The sequence below is a fragment of the Zalophus californianus genome, chromosome 12 (assembly GCF_009762305.2).
Source record: "Zalophus californianus isolate mZalCal1 chromosome 12, mZalCal1.pri.v2, whole genome shotgun sequence".
In the NCBI taxonomy this organism is placed as follows: domain Eukaryota; kingdom Metazoa; phylum Chordata; class Mammalia; order Carnivora; family Otariidae; genus Zalophus; species Zalophus californianus.
The window spans coordinates 65535842-65557255 of NC_045606.1; the positions used below are offsets into that span (position 1 = coordinate 65535842).

Consider the following 21414-nt stretch of genomic DNA (forward strand, 5'->3'; position numbering starts at 1 on the left):
TTTTTCTCCCCCAAACCAGCGTTGTTTACATAGAACAAACTTGTTCTACCTTTTCGTTCTTCCTCGTTTGTGCTGTGAAATGCTAGTGCCTGACTGGTGGCTGCTGAAAGGCCATTTGAGGACAAGGCAAAGCCTAAAGCAGGGTTTCTCAACCTTGGCATTACTGATATTCTTAGTTGTGGGGGGCTGTCCTGTGCATTGCAGGATGTTTAGGAGCATCCCTGGATTCTACCCAGTAGATATTGGTAGCACCCCTTCTGCAGTTGTGATAATGAGTAGGGGTGACATGAAAACCGCTGGCCTAGAGAATCCACCAAAGTGATTGATGAGTCTCCCCCGTTACCTTCTTTCCCTCCCTCGCTCCCTTCCAGATTGTATGGTGTCATTACTACCTACTGTGGTTGAGTCAAGTGAATTGTGTGGCATATCCGAGAGAACTTATGGAGTTATCTAACCAGAGTTCGTGGAAAAAGAAAATGGGATTTGAAGTCAGAAAACCCACAGCCAAGTCCCCATTGATGTCACAGAGTAAGACGGAGGCACATCTCTCTTGTCCTCAACTTCCTTTTCCCAGGCATTTCTTAGTGTGGGAGAAATCTGGGAATCTGAAAACATTTGTTGGGGAACTGAAATTTTCAACCTCAAAAGCTCAAAGAGCCATTGTTGGCCCATGTGGTTGTGCTTCATGTGTTCAAGGAAGCCCAGAATGGAGTCATGTTCTCTGTGTGACCGTGTTCTTATTTCTAAAGGTCTCGGTCAAAGCTGTGGGAACAGAAAGAATCCGCTTTCCTCTTGAGAGGCTGGACAACGTTTTGCTGGGATGATAATGATATTTGTGGTGCACTTGGTAACCGAAGAGGAAAAATGACTTCAGTCTTATTGGTGGGAAGCCTAGAAAGTGGGTATTTACTCTTGTCCCCCGGGTGAAGGGACCAGAGTCCTTTGAGAACTGGTTAAAGGGAACCTGCTCTTTTCGTGTGTTAGGAGGGGTGGGGGTTGGCTTAAGCAAGGACTACAGGAGGAGAAGAGGAGACTGGAAAGGTACAGAAAAGTTCTTAAGGCAAGGAAAAGCGCTCCACCTCCACCCCCACCCCCTGAGGTGGACACTGAGGAAGGAGTTTCAGGTTTCTCCCTTTGAATTGCTCATCTGACTCATTGGAAACGGCTTGGATCTCCAGCACACTTCTGCAGCAGTTGGTCTAAGGAGGAGGCTATGGCAATACTAGGGAAGGGGCGACCTCTTTAATAAGAGACCGGCAAGGGGTTGTTGATATGAGGCTGAGGGGAGGGTATCTAGGCCCTCATTGTAGCTGCCTGTCAGAGACGTCTGAGGCCAGCACTTCCCATCCCCCTTCCGTGCTTAATGTTTTCAGTCACACTTATCAAGCCCTGGCATACTCCTGGGATACAAGCCTACGCTGGCAGGGACTTTTGATTGTTGTGTTCACTGATGGTTATGTGGTTCCTAGAACAGGGCCTGGCACATAATAAATATTTTTTGAAAGGACATTCTCCCCCAAACAGAGAGAGCGAGCCCCCTACTCCACCCAGATTACATATACAATAAGGTATGCGACATTTGGAGCCTTGGGTTTTTCATCTATAAAATGAAATTAATAAAAATATCATTAATTGGGTTAACAGGATTATTTTAAGGATCAGCATGGCCAGCCCTTCCTGATGTGAATTACTATTACTTTTACAATGTTTAGAAGGCATCTGGAATGCTAGAGATGCTATTGAAAGTTTCTGGAGATCTTTAAAGCATTTCAGAGCCAAGGACCCCAAGAGAGTGTAGAAGTAGGAAGCAAGCCCCCTGGAGGATGTGTTGTGTAGAATTTTAACTGCCACCAGGGTCCACAGAATTTCTTAGAATTCTGGCCACCAGAGGCACTCACCATTGAGGTTTGGAGAAATCCTTCTCTTTGACTTGAGCTTCATCCGCTTAGTCTAGATCTCACTTTTCATTAAAGGAGTTTCCTGATTTAAATTCTTACCCTTCAATTTGTCCTAATTCTACATTAAAAATTTCTGCCCTTTCTGACTTTGGATCTGGTTCTGACCATCTTTGGATACTGGCCTTTAGGTCTGTACCTCAGGGCTCTTGCCTTCACCAGTTCTGACCTATGCACCATGGTGGCATTTTAGGTGTATTCCTATATGGTTTGAACAACATATATTCGAACTATGTATAACTGACATTGCTAAAGAGTAAAAGTATCGAGGCACCTGGGTGGCTCAGAGGGTTAAGCGTCTGCCTTCGGCTCAGGTCATGATCCTGGGATCCTGGAATCGAGTCCCACATCTGGCTCCCAGCTCAGTGGGGAGTCTGTTTCTCCTCTCCCTCTGCCTTCCCCCTGCTCATGCTCATGCTCTCTCTCCCTGTATCTCTCTGTTTCAAATGAATAAATAAAATCTTTTAAAAAAAGGAGTAAAAGTATCTTCAAACTAATACCAAGAGGATAATATCTGTTGTGCAAATTATCCCAGAGAAATGTTCCATCCGGTAAGCCGTATAAAACAACATGGCTGCCATTTGGCAGGTGGGAATTTAGATGCTTCAGAGTCTGCATGATACTGGAGTATAATTTCTCAGGAGTGGTCATTGCTGCGACTGGGTCAACTTTCCTGTTGGTGAAAGAAACAGAAGATATCTTAGTAGATAAGGATAAATGCATACACATACATTAACACCCCTACCTCTCCTCCCCCTGCCCCATACACACAATGTAGTAGTTATTGGTGTTATTTGCAAAATATGTTAAGCTTCCTGACTCTCTTGTGATTGGGTGGGCCATGAGACTGATCTAGCCTTTCAGTTGTGAGAAGTGACATGTGTCATGTTTGTTGATATGAGAACCTCTAGAATGCTCTCTGCCATGAGTCTGGGCAATGTTCTATATAGCAGCTGCTACACTAATCTGAGTCCTGGAATAGAGTCCCACAGTGATCCCTGGGCAACAATGTAGTATGAGTAAATGTTTGTTGTTTTATGCTACTAAGATTTGAGGCTGTTTGTTCCTGCAGCGTGTCCTTACCTATCCTGACTGATACACACAGTTAATAGAATCAGAGGGGTCTGGTATTACTTATTCTTCGTTAGACCCTTTGAGATCTGTAACTTCGTCTTGAAACTTTTCATATATATCACAGTTAGGAAAATGCAACTTTACTGAGAAATAAAATGACAGTATGTATCCACACTACATCCTTCCTTCCTACATTGAATTTGAACTTACACACTTTTAGGAATACATTAAGTTTGAGTTAAGATACTAACCTGCATTAACCTGGGACTAGACTGTAGAATTCTTTAAGATTTTCATCTACTCTTTAAACTGCCTTTTGTTAACCTAAATGGAATCCTAAGTTGTTTTCTATTTTGAGTCCTTAAAATCCCAAATTTACACAATGATCCTATAGTGGGTTGAATAGTTTCCCTCAGAATGTGACCTTATTTGGAAATAAGGTTTTTGCAAATGTAAAGATGAGGTCATACTGGATTAGAGAGGGCCCTAAATCAAAAAACAAGTGTCCTTCCAAGAAGAGAAGGTGTCACGCAGACACGCACCCAGGAAAGAAAGCCATGTGAAGCTGGAAACAGAGACTGGAATTAGGTTGCTAGAAACCGAGGAATTCTGAGGATTGCCAGGAGCCCCCCGGAAGCATAAAGAACAAGAGACGATTTTCTCCTAGACCTCTCAGAAAAAGCATAGCCCTGCTGACACCTTGAGTTTGGACTTCTAACCTCCAAAACCGTGAGAGTTGTTTGAAGTCACCCAGTGTGTGGTGTTTTGTTAAGGCAGCTATGGGGAACTTAATACAGATTCCAAACCAGGGAAAGTAAGTCTACTACTCCCAGGCTGGACCTGAGGCGTAAGTGACATGGAAGGAAGGGACAGAAAGAAGCCCCCAGGGATGTCCACTATTATCACCTTTTTAAATTTTTCTTTTTTAAGATTTTATTTTTAAGTAGTCTCTATACCCAACATGGGGCTCGAACTTACAACCCTGAGTCACATGCTCTACCTACTGAGGCAGCCAAGCGCCCCTCCACTGTTATCACTTCGAAGGGAGTTCCTAAATGGACATTGATGCTGCCATTTTGGAGGGAATTTTTCAAAATGTATCAACATTTGGGACTCCTGGGTGGCTTAGTTGGTTAAGCATCTGACTCTTGATTTTGGCTCAGGTCGTGATCTCAGGGTCATGAGATTGAGCCTGGAGTTGAGCTCCGCACACAGTGGGAGTCTGCTTGAGATTCTCTCTCTCCCTCTGCCCCTCCCCCTTGCGTGCACGAGCTCGCGCTCTCTCTCAAAAAAAAAAAGTATCAACTTTTAAAGTTGGCTTTACTTTTGACCTTGAAATTTACAGTAACATTTCCACAAATTTGCAAAGATGTACATACAAGTATTGCAACATTGTGTTAAATAGGGGCACCTGGGTGGCTCAGTCGTTAAGCGTCTGCCTTCGGCTCAGGTCGTGGTCCCAGGGTCCTGGGATTGAGCCCTGCATCCGGCTGCCTGCTCAGCGGGAAGCCTGCTTCTCCCTCTCCCACTCCCCCTGCTTGTGTTCCCTCTCTCTCTGTGTCTCTGTCAAATAAATAAATAAAAAATCTTAAAAAAAATAGTGTAAAGTTAGAGAAAGCCAAAAGCCTGGTTGTATAAATGTTAGTAAATCCATGAGGTAGAAGGCTATACGGTCACTAAAAAGAAAGAAGTAACTAGTACAGGTGATAGTTATAAAACATTCTGAGTTACTAAGTGCCACTGAATTGTTCACTTTAAAATGGTTAATTTTATATTATGTAAATTTTATCTCAATAAAATAAAAAAATTAAAAAATAATGAAGTAGTTTGTATGTATTAGCACGGAAAAGACTGCTAAAAAGTATTGTTGATTGAAAAGAACAAATTACAGAGCAGTAAGCATACTGTTATTTCATTTCAATGAATATTAATCAGTCTGTAAGTCAGAATTTGCAAAGAAAAAATCTGGACGCAAATACATTAAACTGTCTCCATTGGTTAGCTTGGAGCAGGCTGGTGGGGGAGTGGTAGGGAGTGATTATGGGGAAACTCACTTCCTACACCCTACATTATTCGAACTTTTCACAACAGATATTATTTTGTAATCAGAAAAATAATAAAAATAAAACAGATTCTCATATTATTTTTATTCTCTCTCAAGTAAGGGAGGAAAAAACCGGACTCCACCTAAGCTTTAATGGAAGCAGAAAGCATTGTAATTTTATGTCATTTGTCCCCCACCTATTCCACTTAGTCAAATAAAATCACCTTCTAAATTGCTGCTATCCAGAGTTGACAGGCTGATCACAGATGCAAAGATCACTTTGGCTCATTTGTGACAAGCAGTATGTACCCATACAGAGGAGAAGGCAGAGCAAGGCTGATGTTAGGGGTTACCAGTAAGGTCTTAGTTGTGGGTGGTGTACATCCTTCTACTCTATCTATTGGTTTGCTTAGGACTCTCCCACCCTGCCCTGAAAAAAAAAAGAAAAGAAGGAAAGATGTCCGATTTTACAACCCCCCCGCCGCCCCGCTGCCCCGCCCCCCGCATATAGGACAGAATGCTAAATTCATGTTTTTTGTTACCTTGGAAAAAATCATACTACTTTATGAGTAAAAATCTCCTAACCTGAATAAAAAGCTCTCATAAGGATGGATATGAGATTAGGTTGCCTACCTACTAAGGACCGAAGGCTGGGTAGGGGCTTTGGCTTGACTTGCATTATGTGCAGAAGGGCTAGAATCATCCCAGTTTGTGAAGAATATTCAGGCTGCTTTGTGGGTTTTCGCAGCCCAGGAGGACCCACCCAGAGTAACCAGGTTTGATATTCACTGTGTGTGTAGGGTGACAGCAGGGGTGAAATGGAAGCAAGCTGGTGTCCATACCCTATCTTCCATCATCGGTAAGGCGAGCGCATACTGCTTATTAACTTTTGCTTTGGCGCGTCAGTTTTTTTTTTTTTTTTTCTTTTCCTGCTGATACACTAGTGCTTTGGCACGAAGCAATTATGCTGAGCTATGACTCTCCAATCACATAAAGCCAAGATGAGTTAAGATGGAGAAAAGTCCCAAACTCCCTATTTAATGATTATTTTTTGGCTAGAGATACAACCCTGATGGTAACAAATATTCTGAGCTAATTTGTGCTTTTGCAAGAGCACCCCAGAACTGAAGCAAGCATAACCCAAATGGCTAATTACTAAGTGAAATCAAAATGGAAGCCTTGGTGTTGCTGGCGGAACATTCTCTAGTCATCTTTGCTCCATTATGCATAGCTACGTAAGTTACACATGTGCGTTGTCAGTTAAACACTTTAATGTGCATAGCAAAATTAACTGATTTTTTTTTTTTAAAGTAAGCTCTAGGCCCATCGTGGGGCTTGAACTTATGACCCCAAGATCAAGAGTCACATGTTTTACTGATTAAGCTAGACAGGTGCCCCCATATTGATTCTTACTTCAGGCAAGGGCAAATGGGTCTAAGTGACAGGTGGTGGGTCACCCCTTCTGGATGCCATAGAAGGTGCCTTCTGACTTTGTCCCTGAAAAATTCTCAATGCCATTTTGATCTGCGTACTCCTCCTCTGGTGGTTTCTGAGGAGACTTGGCACTAGTATTTTGGAGACCAGAGTCCCAGTGGTTTGGGAAACATCTCCTAAGCCTTCTCTGATGTCCGCCGCAGATTGAACGGGCTGAGCTGGAAGCATCTAACCCTTTCCTGGCCACGTGTGCTGGAACCCGTGTCAGGTCCACTTTGCCAGCCCAACTTTGCCTGCGCACCCGAGTGCAATACATCCCTCCGCACACCCTGGTGAGCTCACACCAGTCACTCAGACGGAGAGGTGAGGGGTCAGGGGTGCTGAGCTTACAGAGGGCAAGCCTGGGGGATGTGATGAGAGAGCATTGGCATCCCGGGCTGGGCTCTCACACGCCAGGAGCATGCGGCGGGCCAAAGAGAAAGAGCCTCGCCCCTTGGGTAGCTCAGAGCCTGTCCCCCTCATCCTGATGGATTGTGTCTGATCATGAAAGTGAGCCTCGTGACTTGGGTGCAGGGCTGGCTGTGATCCTTTCATTACCCTGGCAACTATTTGAGCCAGATTTCACCTGGTTGAGGCCAGAGAGATGTGCCCCCTCTTAAGGAAGAAGGCAAACAGCCTCTGTGGAAAATATTTCCCAGAAGTAGAGCTGAAGCCCAGAGATGTGTCCCGACTGAGTGCTCAGCCCTCACTCAAGCTAGCATTTGAGTTCTCTCAGCAGCCAGGCAACCACAGGGAGCCCTTTCCTCAGGCCAGCCAGCTGTAATCACATCGCTGTCCTCCCCCGCTGCCCCCCACCAGGAGGCTTCTTGACACAGACTGGGGAAGAGCTAGGGATGCACTAGGCCCACATTACCCCATGCATAGAGGTCCTAGGTCCCTGAAAATGGGGGTGACCAGGAAACATGCTGGCTGGTTGGGAACCTCCTTATCCTTCCCTTGGCCACCCCTGCCTCGACTGAGGAGGCTGGGAAAAGAACTCCTCTGGGCATTCCCTTCCCTGCTGGTTTTTCTACCACTTGATTGGATGGAATGGATTGTTTCCTGCCAGTGCAGTCTCCTTAGGGCCAGTGACCTATCAGCACATTGGCGGGTTTCCTCTTTTTTATTTAAAAAAAAAAAGTTTTTTAAAATTTAAATTCAATTAATTAACATAGGTTATTGGTTTCAGACGTAGAGGTCAGTGATTCATCAGTCTTACATAACACCCAGTGCTTATTACATCACGTGCCCTCCTTAATGTCCATCACCCAGTTACCCCTGCTGGTTTCCTCTTAATGCGGTGCTGATCGGCTGTCCTAGTGACATCGGAAGCATTGGCATTGCAGAAAAGAAATGCTTGGGTGCTGGGGGACACAGACAACCCTTGTAGGGTGGTCCTGGCTCTTTTCATTAGGTGAAAAATGTACAATTAATTTTGTCTAGGTCCACTATAAAAAAATGGAACCATGTCAATATACGTGGCTAGCATTAGATGTTTTATAATTCTATCTCACTTCTGGCAATTTCGACATTCTTCTCAGGGATGTCATGTTGAGGGGTGGAGGAAGGGTTTATGATTTGAGGCCCTTACAGCCATTTCCCTTTCCCAGGCCGCCCCTGCTACTCAAGGTTCTGCTGCTGTAGCTCACTCAAATTTGCCCTATTCCCAGGCATTTTTCTCCTTTTGTATCGCAGACATTCCAGAGCTTTCAAGGGGAGTGATAGGAAAAGCCAGGGAAGCTGGGTTAGCTTTGGCCAGACTGAGTGGAGTCACAGGGGAAAGCTGTGTTTGTCTATGTTACCTTTCTTCTTAAATTCCAGACATTAAAAAGCTATCTTCCAATCATGACCTTCATTCACTTAGCACGTATTTGTTGCGTAACTGCGTGAGTTTGGAGAATTGAGAGAGAAGCACATGGCTGCATTATTTCAGTAAATGCTAGCGTCATCATAAAAAAAGGAAAGAAAAAAGTCAAGCAAATATCCCCAAACTTGTTCCAGGACGGACTTATTATGCAACTCGTTGCTGGCTTGAGCTTTTTATGAGATTGCTTTGCTCATTTTGGGTTGTCTACTCCACCTTGACGAGCTGGCAGATGGGGAGGTATAGCTGCCATCTGTCTTTATTTTTCTAACCCCACCACAGGACATTGCAAAGTGGGCACTGCAGGGACATCCCACACTGCCAACCCTGTTCTTTCCCCCAAATGCTTGCTGCTCCTCTGCCCAGATCCCTGGCTGGGGGAGAGACTGGCACGGTCTCTGGCTGACGTCTGCCTGCCCTTTGGCTCCTTGGAAAAGGAAAAGCAAGCCTGGGCTGGAAGGGCCGCTGAGTAAGCAGGTTCTGCTGGAAAATGCAGTTGCAGGGGTTTGGGCTCTTGGAGTCAAAGCCTCTTTCTGCAGGTGTTCTGGGCTCACTGTCCCCAGTTTGCTCTGCGTCCCCTCCGGGGGAACATGATCCAGAGGCTGGAGGGGCATTGGCCGTTGTGACATAGGTTCATTCTGTTTTGTGATGGGGCTGAGGCTGAAGCTCAGTGCTTCTCCTTCCCTAAGCTCCTTGCGGTCAGGCACTGTGGGCTCTTTGCCATTATGTCCCAGAGCCTGGCACAGCATTTGGCACATCAATGGTGGTGGTCAATACATATGTTTAAAAAAGTGATTGCCTAAAAGAAAGCGGTTAAGGCAGGTGTGGACTATGGAAAGAGCACAGAACCTCATCAGAGAACCTGGTCTGCCTCTCAACCTTGCTACTCATAGCAACATAAGCGAGTTCCTTAACCTTGCCGAACCTGTTTCTTCATCTATAAAATAGGGGCAATCATGCTTTCCTCTTAAGGCTGCTGTGGGGATGAGACGATTTAGGGAGTGGTGTGACTATTGGTTCATGGAGAGTTTGGGGGGTGTTTGTTATTTACCAGCGAGTTCCATGTGGCTCATCACAGAAGTTGGGGCTGGGGACCCCAGTGTGGGGCCTTGGGAGCCTTGGGGTTCTGGGGAGGGTGGTAAACCACCCCAGGGGGTGCCAAGGCGGGGTCTAGCACATCAGCATCTCTTCATCGCAGCATGGTATCTCCTGACCTGAACTCACTTCACTAATTAGGTCTACACCTCCTTCACTGTGAGAGTTCCAGGGCTCTCCTACCTCATGGAGGTGCTGGTGAGAGCAAACACACTTAACTAATATTGAACTGGGTTTTTTTTTTTTTAAACTTTTTATTTATTTATTCATGAGAGACAGAGAGAGAGAGGGAGAGAGGCAGAGGGAGAAGCAGGCTCCCAAGGAGCAGGGAGCCCGATGCGGGACTCGATCCCAGGACCCCGGGATCATGACCTGAGCCGAAGGCAGACGCTTAACCATCTGGGCCACCCAGGCGCCCTATTGAACTGGGTTTTTAGCGCAGGCCTAGAAAGCTTGGTGAGTGAAAGCAAAGGATGGGCAGTGAGTAGGATGACCTACTTCTGGTATCACTTGGGTTGGAGGCCATCTCTGCCATTAATCGATTAATCAGGCAAGTCAAATAATCTCTCTTGGCTTTACTTTTCTGTTTTCAAAAATGGTGGGTGGGTGGCTAGTGGGGAGTTGTTCTAGATCTGATCTCACCTTTTTTTTTTTTTTCTTTCTTTTTGGCCACAATCACAGGACAGATGGAATTCACATGTGCAGCATATTCTTAGGGGTACACACAATTTTTGAGAAACCTTCCAAAATGTTATGGGAGACTAAGGCATTCAACATTTTGAAATCACTACCTATATTAGCTGGTTAGCAAAACTGTTTTCATACTATGGGCCATGGACATGAGTAGGTTTGGCTGAAAATTATACACAGTTTGTTTGCGAATGCTCTGAGCCTATGCTGTCTCTACCACATCAGAATGTGAGTGAGGAACCTATTCTTATGGGGTAGCTATAATTCGGCTTTATTTTACTTAAAAGGCCATGATATTCAGTCTTGGATTCTTGCTTAGTAGCAGCATGTATCTTGTGATACAACTGAGAACTTGTATCGTGACATACCCATTTGTTGGGAATCAGAGCAGAGAATTAATGGATCAGATATTTTTTGAAGGGTCTTTCAGCTTCACGCATTGGTTCTATCAATTTCATATGTGTCTAGGACTTGCTAAGACAGAGAAATTCAACTCAACAGCAGGCTAGTGTAACAGTGGAGTGGAGGAGAGAAGAGGGGGACCCCAGAGCCCAAGCATCTTCAAAACCTTCTTTCTCCATAACTCACCCCTTGCAGACATCATTTCCAATCATGGCGTATATGACGATGGCTGGATGGTCCAACAGTTGGTTCCTAGACAAACTGAGAAGCCAGAGATGGACTGTGAATGGCAAGCCCTCAGAAACTGAACTTTGTCACAGCCAATGTCACAGCCTAGGCCCGTGAAAGGATCTTTGTATGTCTCCCACTTTGGTAACTTTTTGCTATTTTTCTTTCATTTCAGAATCACTCTTCCCATTTCCCCCTTCTTCTGTATAATCTGTAAATTACTTCCCCATGAGGGAAAGACCACATAAATGCATAGAATTGAAAAGAGCGGATTGAAGTCTCCAGGAGGCGCACACGGTACCATCTTCTTAGGATTTTTCACAGCGTTTGTCCTCAAGTGTTACTGGCTTCCTTCTGTCCAGATTTGTAGGACATTCTGATGGCTGAGCTCCTGTATCGAACTTTCGAAATTCCAGGGTTTCCCAAGGTTTCCATTCTGGGCACCCTGGGCCTTGTTTCTGAATTTTAAGCTCAAAATGAGCACATAAAGTAGGAAAATGAAATATTTTTTTTTTTTGCCCTTTTTCAGCTACTTTGGCTGTACTTAAGTTTGACCCTCTTTGTACGCATTTTTATGATCCTTCTTCAAGGACATATGCAAATTAATCACTTCCCATGTCCACTGGCCCAAGAAGTGATAATGTTCCAGTGTTTGGGAGTGACTAGCAAGGTATTGGTGCTCGGTACAAGTGATTACAGGGTGACAACTGAGGGTTTCCCTTCTTTCTTCACAACGAGAAACCCAATCTAAAAACAACTTCATATATCCCTCTTTCACTTACGTTTCTAGAAATCTCTCCAGGTTTTGGGAAGATGCACCTGAATAATTAAAATTAAGAAAATAATTAAAGTTAGTGAGTTCAATTCAACACTATCAGTATGATAGGCTGATTGACTGAAATCATGGAGAAGTCTTCCTGTGCAGCCAGAGGTCGTCGGCACCATCACAGGGACGGGAATGACTTCATCCTAGAACTCTCCTTAATGGGTTTTCTGTTTACTTGGCATTATGTTAACATCATCCTAAATTCTTTGGATATTCAGGTCTGAAGATATTTCCTAAGCATGAATGAGTAAACTTTCTAGTAGGTGCAAGAAAATGATATATATCTATCTCCAAAAGGAGACTACCCCAAAGATTAAGGAATTGGGTGAGTGATGAGAAGAAGTAAAAAGGATTCTTTGAGACCTACCTATCCCCCTAGAAAGCCCCATTTAATCACCTGCTGGTATCCCTGCTCATTCCTGAGGCTCCTCCTGGTTGGCTGGCCTGTGCAAGGTTCAGACTGTACAGGGCCTAGATTTCAACTCCTATCATGACATGAATGACCATCCTCACTCTATCCCTGTTACCACCTGTAATGTATCTCTTCCATGAAAATTGTATTCATTCAATACTCATTTTACTGTGGACACTCTGTTAGGCACTTATATTATTTGTTCATTTAGGCCTTCGCACAGCTCCGTGAGGTAGGTATGGTCATATTCCCATTTTATAGATGAGGAAACTGAGGTGTACTTAAGTGAGTTTCCTGAAGCCACACAAGCAATAATATGGAGAACTGAAATTCAAACCCAGTCCCTTCTGTCTGTAATACTGAGCTCTGGTATTGCTCCTCTAGGCTGGGGGTCTAGAAAAAGTGAACCCAAACCCGCTAGTTTGTCCCTTGGAGGCTGGTCTGCAGTAACAAGTGAGTAATCATCAGATGGGTGGTACAACTCATGGGACAAGGCAGATTCTCCTGTAATTTCCAGCCATAGAAGCCTGGGGGCAGGTGCACTGTATGGTAGAGTCAGTGAATGTTTTTACGGATCCACATGGGAAAAGGGGGCCTGCACAGCTGTGAAGGTCATGAAAGCTCACGTACCCTTGAAGCAGTGTGGCCTCTTCTTCACATACAGCTGGAATCAAACTATACTGGCAGCGCTGACGTTCTCTGGGTTGATTCAGGAATTTCAGTACATTGAACGAAGGCTGCTTTATTTCCTTTTTTATTGCAGTAGAATATACAGCCATCAACTTTACCATTTTAACTTTTTTTGAGCCTACAATTAAGTGGCATTAAGTACATTCACATTATGGTGCAACCGTCAGCACTATCCATCTCTAGAACTTTTCCATCATTGCAAATTGAATCCCTGTACCCATTAAAGAATAACTAGGTACCTCATATAGGTAGGATCATTGAATATTTGTCTTTTTGTGCCTGGCTTATCTCATGTAGTTTTCACAGTTCATCCATTTGTAGCATGTGTCAGAATATCCATGCTTTTAAAGGCTGAATAATTTTTCATTGTATGGATATACATCATCTGGATTGTCCATTCATCCAGATTGTCCATTGTTGATAGGCACTTGCTTTGTTTCTATCTTTTGGCTATTGTGAATGATGCTACTATGAACACTGGTGTACAAGTATCTGTTTAGGCATCTCCTTTCAATTCTTTTAGGTATATACCTAATTGAAATTGCTGGACCATATGGTAGTGCTATGTTTAATTTTTTTTGAGAAACCGCCATACTGTTTTTATTTCCTTTATGTAGTGAGGTGGGGTATATTCAATAAGCACACAAAGAGAAATTAAGAGCAGTCAGTTCATCTCAGCATGCGTGCATTCCTTCACCCTCTCCATTCATTTGCCGAACACCTGCCACGTGCCTGTAAGAAATTGACAGATGGGCTGGACACAGCCTCTATATCTGAGGAGCGGCGTCTATAGGGGTAAGGGTTAATGCAAATCCAAACCCAATGCTTGAAAAGAGGAAAGCCCAACGTGATTTCAGCCTCTTATCTCTGCTCAGAGAATGCGCCGGATTTTTACAACACCGAGTCCTAAATGTAGACTCCAAGTATTTCTGGGTGTTAGATTGCTCCCTACTGTTCTCAAGAGGGAGGAGAAGGTGGACAGCCAATGCCTGCTGACATATCCTCCGGTGGCTCACTCAGCTGGGCCTTTCATTCAGTTCCAGCCCCATGACTCTCAACTTCCCGTTTTCAGTAGGATAACAATCAAGAGGTGTTTAATTCTCACTCTTTGATTTTTCTCTTAATGAGAAATGAAAACTAATGAAAGCTCAAGCCATGAGTGGGAAAAAAAATTAAAGGACCAGGTCAGGCCAATAATTTCCTCATTATCCAGAGTACAGCTGGGAATTTGAGGTGCAGAGCACCCACAGAGCTTGAGGAGAATCAAAATGAGAACCTGTCATGGCTTGCCACATAGCCAGCCCCCTCCCCGGCCCACACCACCCACATCCCTTTGCTGCTCAGGACAAGAATGGCAGGCCAATTGCAACCGGGTGCGGTGAGTTTAGAAACAGCAATCACAAACAGCCACTCAACAGAGAGGACGTGCCTATTCTTCTTTACCCAAATGCTAATTTTTTTTTCCTGGTGAATATTTATATTATAAGCACAGAATTCTCTGCACTCTAGAGTTGTTGCGCCTTCCACAATTTACATTTACTTTTGGGAATCGTCATTTGATGAGATTATGTAATTAGCTTAGGTAATTCCCACATCACTTTCTCTTAATTCCCTCTTCCTGTCATTTTGCTATTCTTTTAAAGCTCCATCAACATTTGCTGTTTCTCTCCCTCCTGAGCTCTCTTGTCTTTCTGCTCCTGGATATAGACTTCTTCTCAGCTGCTGATTTTGCTGTTGCCATTGTAGAAAATACTGAAGCAGCTGGACCTGGAAGACGTGAGCAGGGAAGAAAGGCAGCTCCTAGCCTGTGGGATGTGGCAAAACAAGGGGGGCATTTGAAGAACTGCCACCACCCTTGAGAGGTCCATAGTCTAGTCTCTACAATTAGAAAAGATGTGACTATGAAAGAGGGGCATTTGATTTATTCATCAAGGCGGCCCAAGGGAGAATCTACCTGTCCGCAGTTAAGGGAAGAAGGGGGTCTTTTTGGCCATCGAAGTCTGAATTCTGGTTCATTCAGTGCCTTTTAAATGAGGAATAGTGCTTTGCAAGAAGAGAAGGAGGGTTTCACATACTCTCAGCATCGGCAGCAAGTGTTTTGTATCCTGGGCATTCAAATCAACTGGTAAGACACTTTTAATGGACTTCTAAATGAGCTTGCAACTTTCTGCACTTGGCCCAGAATAGGCGTGCTCAGTCTCAAATTCTTCATGGAAAAAGACAAGGTATATTTAAATATAACAGGTCTTCATAAATTAACGCATTACCTTGATAATGTTTATGGAGTACTTACTCTGTGTCCGGCATTGCAACAGATGCTGGGGACACATCAGAAAATAGAAAAGACATGGTCCCTATTCTTGTGAAGCTTATAGTCATGAAACAGATAATGAACATAAAGTGTTAGAATTCCAAGAAGCCCTGAAGAAGTCATGTGACGCTGTGTACTGAAAGAAAAGTAGGTGTTTCCTTTCTTGAAGCTAAGACAAGAACTTGTTAATTAATTTCCAATAAAATACCTGATGCATTCTTACACATGACTCAGAAAGAAATCTCTAGTTGAATGCCATCTTGGTTATAACTATCTGAATAGGACAGGGGCAGATCCAGGTTTCAAGTTCTGAGGCTTATATAATTTGGGGACTCCTCTTTAAGGAAGAGGACACAAAACATGAAAATGAGACCAGACATAAAGGGAAGCCACAGTGGAAAGAGACAAGGGTCTTAACCAATTGCGGTTAAATATCTTAAGTTGACAAATTTTACAAACTCATATGGTCACCAGGCTTGGGGGGCGGGGGGCTGGCCTTCAGCTGCAGCCTCATTAGCTTCATAACTCTGCCTCTTGGTGCTCCTTAGAGGCCACGTGTGAAGTCTTGGAGCATCAGCACTGGGTGAGACCTCCAAGAGCATGTGATCAGGCAGCCCACTTTACAGAGGAGGCCCAGAGACAGAAAGAGACTTGGTCAAGTCCTACAGCTAGTAGCAGTAATCCATTTCAAATGCCAGTTTAACAACAGACATTAGTAACGACTGAAATAGATCAAGTGGCCTTGAGTCTAGGTCGGGAGATATCAGAGGACAACAAAATGCTAACCTTACAGCTGGTTTGGTAGTACTCTTAATTCTGGTTTTCTTCTTCAATTGACCTGCTGCTATTTGCTTTTCACAGCCCTCCAGTACCTGTTCCATACTTTCTGACCAGGTTTCACAGCTGTATTCTGTGGGCCAGACTAGGTGGAGCATACTTACTCTACTGTACCCAGAACCAGAAACCTAAAAAGCATTATAGAGAGTATAAAATGTTCATGGATAATGTGTTGTCATACATGGACCTAAAGCAAACCTAATGATTTTTTTTAACTTTCATCAGATTTTAAATAATGCAGATTTGACTCATATTTTTATATTTGAAGAAGCATTGTGAAGAGTATGACTTGTATAAAATCCGGTTAAAAAAATCAGCCATAAGAAATTTAAATTCCTTCTTTTCCCTAAAAATGTTTGCTTGTGATAAGTAGAAACATTCTAATACATTGACCTTGAGCTCAAAATACTAGCACTTAATAATTGTTTGTTGTGACAGTTTCTGATGGTGTTTCTCCTACTGAAAATGCTTTCAAATTCACAAGTGTGGTTCTGAATTTCTGTGACAAACTAGATAAATGATTCCGCCAAACATATATTTTTAAAAGAATGTAACAGTCTTCCGAGCATGGTGCTCATCTGCCTCCTAGTCTCAAAACTTGACAAAGCTTCACCAACATCCTTCAGCCACGCTGAACTTCTCTCGTCCTTCTTCCCAAAGATATTTTGCCCTTGGAGCCTCTTTGCACTGAGTCACCATCTCCCTCTGCTTTTTGGATTCCTATTTTTTTTTTTTTTCCTGCAGGGTGCTCTGCTCAAATATACCTTGTCGGTGAAGTTTTCCTATCCTTCTCCAGGCAGAGATAAATGCCTGTCATCTCCAGAGACCTCAACCTACCTCTCTTTTAGTGTCATTTCACAAGAACCGTAGTTGTCCCCTTATTCGTCCCTCTTTTCCATTTAGTTACGCTCTCCTTGAAGGCGGGGACTTCGTCCTGTTCACCTATTTCTAGAAGCTATTACAATATTGGAGAGGAAACGGAGTGGTGGGGGCAAAATCAAGTGGAAAATGAGAAGGAGGGAAGTAAAAGAGAAGACCAGAGGTAAAGGCACATCCTAGCAAGGTTTGGAGCTGATAAAAAACCCAGCAAGTTCATTTAAGCTATCAACACAAGTAACAGTGAACTTGCCCCACGTGTCCCTTATCTTAAGCCCTAAACAAAAGGGATCTATTGAAAGGAGACCCGTAAGACTTCAGGAACCCTTGCCATTGACAATGACATAAAATAGTAGAAGATATTTGCTTCTGAATTTGCCATTGGCAAGTGCAGATTCAAGAGGTACAGGATGGAAATCTTGACCTAAACAGAAGAATGGAAAGCTCACACTCTTCACATTATGATCATTGTCAGGTGCTCTGCTTCAAACTGGATGAAATGCAAGGGACCAAGGAGAAGCCAGAAAGGGCTGCAGAGATAAATCCTAAGAAATTGCTCCACTTGGATCAGAATGTCTCCATTGTTTAATGATGCTTGGAGACTGAAAGCCTTGAAAGTTTTAAAAAAGGGAATAGATTCCCCTAACTAAAAGGAGGGAAATGTGTCCCTCTATATGAAACGTGTCAGATTGAAATGTTTTTCTTCCAAAAGTTTCTACTATAATCAAACATTGTATCTTGGAGATACATTTGGTCCTTAGGAGAAATAACAAGTTTTGTTACCTGCAGGCACATAGCCTATCTGCATTTATCTTTTAGACCAAGCATCTCAAAAATTGGTATTAAAATTGGGCTTTGTTGCTGTGAGCACACTGGATCATGGCTCCCAAATAAAGATATCATAGTTGTTTTGTTATAAATAATTTCTGTCATCTCCTCTCAACATTTTGGGTTGAGACCAAAAAACTTGACCCAGGAGTTGGGTTCACTAAATACTTTCCTGAGGGGCCTACTTCCACTTGGCAAGGTAACTTCTTTGCTTTTCTCCAGGACTCTGTGGCTTTTAAAAAATTGTCTAAAAATTGTCTTTTTTGCAATGATTTCCAGAAAGTTGCAATAATTTACAAAGATTGAAATAATTTACAAAAAGTCGCAAAAATAGAACAAAGGATTTGCACCTTCCCTTTACCCAAATTCCCTCAGTGGGAACATCTCTCACAATCATAGTACCGTGATCAAAATCAGGGACTTCACACTGCTATAAGCTCTTGCCTTATCTCTAGACCAATTCAAATTTCACTGATTGTCCCACTAGTGGGTCAGCCCAACTCAGACCCAACACTTTCTGGGTCAATCCAGTTCAGGATCACATACTGCATTCGGTCTCGTGTCAGTTTAGTCTCCTTTAAGATGGACTAATTCCTCAGTGTTTTTTGACCTGGACCCTTTTGAAGGGTACTGACCAATTATTTTGTAGAGTGCCCTTCGAATTCGAGTTTGTCTTATGTTTCCTCCTGATTAGATTCAGGCTATGCATTTTTGTCAGGAACACACTAGCAGATGCTCAGTTAGCTAGTTAAAGGTAGAAAATCTGTTTTGTTGGAGAACAGAGATCACGAGGCAGGGTGGTGGTTGTAATGAAAATAGTAAGTTCTTGTATGTATCACCGAATTCAGCGAAGCCTGGATTCATACTCATTTATAGTTTGTTTTTTCGTCCTTCTTTTACCTTTTTTCTTGCCTATCCCTTTCTGAGAGGACCACTTTTGATAACGAGGGAAGGCCGGCACGGAATGCTGGGTCGGGGTGTCTAATTCTGATCACCTACCTCTCCAGGGCGGGGGTTGGTTGTTCTAGACAGTGAAGGTGGTAACGGCGTAGTAAAGATGGTGACTTCAGAGGCCAGACTCTAAAAGGGGGGCAGCATGGTGTGGCTGGGAGCAGGGCAGACAGGCTCTGACATGACTGGTGGGATTCAGACCCAGGCTTGAGCTCTACCACTGACAAGCTGATGGACCATTAATCACCTAGGCTATTAAACCTACCCAAGCCCCAGTGTCCTCACCTGTAAAACAGGGTTGCTCTGTGGATTAATTGGGGATAGAATATGTAAAGTACTCAGCATAGTGTCTGGGTGAGAGAAGGTACCTTTAATGAACTGAATATTTGTGTCCCTCCAAAATTCGTGTTGAAATCTAACCCCTGCTGTGAAGGTCTTTAGGGGTGGGGCCTTGGAGAGGAAATCAGGCCTGGAGGGTGGAGTTCTCATGAGCAGAACTGGTGCCCTTTCAGACGAGGCGGAGCGCTAGCGTGCTTTCTTCCTGCCACGTCACAAGAGGAGACGACAAGAAGTCAGCAGTGTGCAAGCCGGGAGAGGGCTCTCAGCCAGAACCCGGCCGTGCTGGTGTTCTCATCTCGGACTGCCAGCCTCTAACACTGTCAGAAACGAATTTCTGTTGTTTCGAAGCCACTCAGTCTGTGGGGTTTTTTGTTAAAGCAGTCTGAACTAAGTCGGCAGGCAGTACTTATTATTAGCTGAAATCTATAAAAGTAATAACAGCACTAGCAACCTCACACAACTGTCCAGCTGCATCCACCCATCCAGCTAATGGACGCCCCCCCGAGACTCGTGCCCTGACCTACGGTCCTGGACCGTATTTGCGGCGAGAATACATGATTAGCTGCCGAGGGCCTGAGAGGACACCAGTGTGCTCTTTCTGGCTTTCTGGCTCGGAGTAAGGCCTGGCGTGGGGTTTCTGTGCCCCAGGCAAGCTCCTTTGATCGTTCTTCTGCTTGTTGAGGAAGCGAACTCCTTTCTGGCGCATCTCTTTAAGTCCAAGAGCAGGATGGACAGCTCCCTCATGTCCACCATTTTTAGAGCATCTCCCAGAGATACCTTCTCTCCTCCTGCTTCTCAGCCAGGGCCTGGTCACCTTGCAGGAGCCCTTCCCCACTTTGGCACATTCTGTTGTGCATTGAAGTCCTAGTTCTCCTGTTCTTTGAACAGTTCCTGGTCCCTTAGACTGGGGAGGGGGGCTGAAGCCTCAAACGGCCACAGTGGCCAGGTAGCTAAACCCCTAGTCCACTGAAGGGGAGGCCACTACTCAGCTCCAACCGACTCTCACCAGGCAGGAGTGTGGCTGTGTTGCCAGGGCTGCTGATTTTTGGAGAGAAATAAAAAATGGATTTTTATGGAAAAGCTCTCGAGTTTTAAATATCAGCAACAAATCAAATTAAAAACAAAACACTTAAACATGGAGTGAGCCTGAAGACTGAGGTCTGATTTAGAATTTCAGAGTCATAGAGCCAGATGAATGTTGAGATTATCTGGTTGAAGCCCTTTATTTTACACATAGGGAAACGGAGGCCCAGAATGAGGAGGCATTCACTGAGGCTCTGGAGCCAGCCAGGGCTTGAAGGTGGTCACGCATGCATTAATGCTTAGTCTTTTTAGCCTCTGTGCCCATTAGAGCGACTGGTGCTCAGAAATATGAGCAGAGACCACGAAGGCATGGAGATGAATTTAGGGCTCGCCTCTCCCCAGACTTTTCACTGGAGAGCAACAGGAAAGAGTTGTACTGTACTGCAGTACACGAATAAGGTGATTTCCTTTGCTGGTAATCTCGGGGGGTTCATCTCAGAGCAGTGATGTGTGTAGAAGCAACAGCTGAACAGCCATCCAGGAGGGAGCCCGGGGCTGAGCTCATAGCCGTCACAGACACGATGTTCCCTGCTCTCCTCTTTCCCCCTTCTCCTCTCCCTTGGCTTCTGCTCCAGGGCCCCCCTCCTCGATCTGCCCAAGAATCTCTTCCTTCACCCCTTCGCTCCCCCCCACCCCACTTCCCGCTTAGCCTTCCCAGCACGTTATCATGAATACAAATTTCATATGCTGCCCTGAATTTTGTCCCTTTCCTCTAGTTTCTCCAGTCTGCTAGATGCTCTCCCATGCTCCAGATGGTTTAATGCAAGCTTAAAGAAGGGGACCAGCAAGAAGTTCTTGGAGTGGGAGGCCATGGGGAGAAGTGGGGCTTCAAACTGCAGGGAGTTTGAGGCGGGGTTGGGTAGGTGAGGCTGGAATACATGCACTTTGGCCACGTGTTAAAATGCTCCATGTTTCTTATCTACGCACTTCCCGCTAGTCCCCTGCTCTCACTCCTGGTGCGTGGGTGAGCGCCTGGGTGCGCGCCTGGGTGCACAGAGAGTGGTGGCCTCACACCATATGGGGGATTGGGCCTGGAGAAAAAAATTCCTGTAAGCACTTTTGACTTTCTGAAAACAAAACAACCCAAAAGAGGTGTTTACACTAAGGTTGCGCTACACCTGCAAAAACAAAATGAGGAAGGCTGCCAGGGAACAGGACATTCCAAGCTAGTGAAGTGTCCTTTGGAGGCCCCTAACCGGTCCGTCAGAAGTGCCCTCCCCTGCAGGCTGTGTGCTGCGGGCCATGCGGCGATCAGGGGCTGCCATCTGATCTGCTTGCCTCGTAAAGCTGATGAGTCTTGTTTATTTTAGAAGTGGGTGACTCATGAATTTTTATTTACTTAAAAAGACATTGAATACCCCTTTAACATTTTGTTTTTCTCATACCCTTTATTTTAAAAATGAAGTGTAATCCTGCCAATGGTGGTTGTTGCCCAC

The 21414-nt window shown here is 44.4% G+C and overlaps 1 protein-coding gene across 3 annotated transcripts in view; it reads right to left on the reverse strand.

Moving 5' to 3' along the window:
* The window catches only part of AOAH (acyloxyacyl hydrolase), a 180006-nt gene that overhangs the window by 34556 nt on the left and 124036 nt on the right, over positions 1–21414 (reverse strand). For all 3 annotated transcript variants that reach the window (XM_027574367.2, XM_027574370.2, XM_027574368.2), the window contains 3 exons: positions 11608–11644; positions 10784–10858; positions 2456–2628 (listed from right to left, as the gene is read on the reverse strand). In XM_027574367.2, the coding sequence (XP_027430168.1) occupies positions 2456–2628; positions 10784–10858; positions 11608–11644 (285 nt within the window). The remainder of the gene's footprint in view (positions 1–2455; positions 2629–10783; positions 10859–11607; positions 11645–21414) is intronic.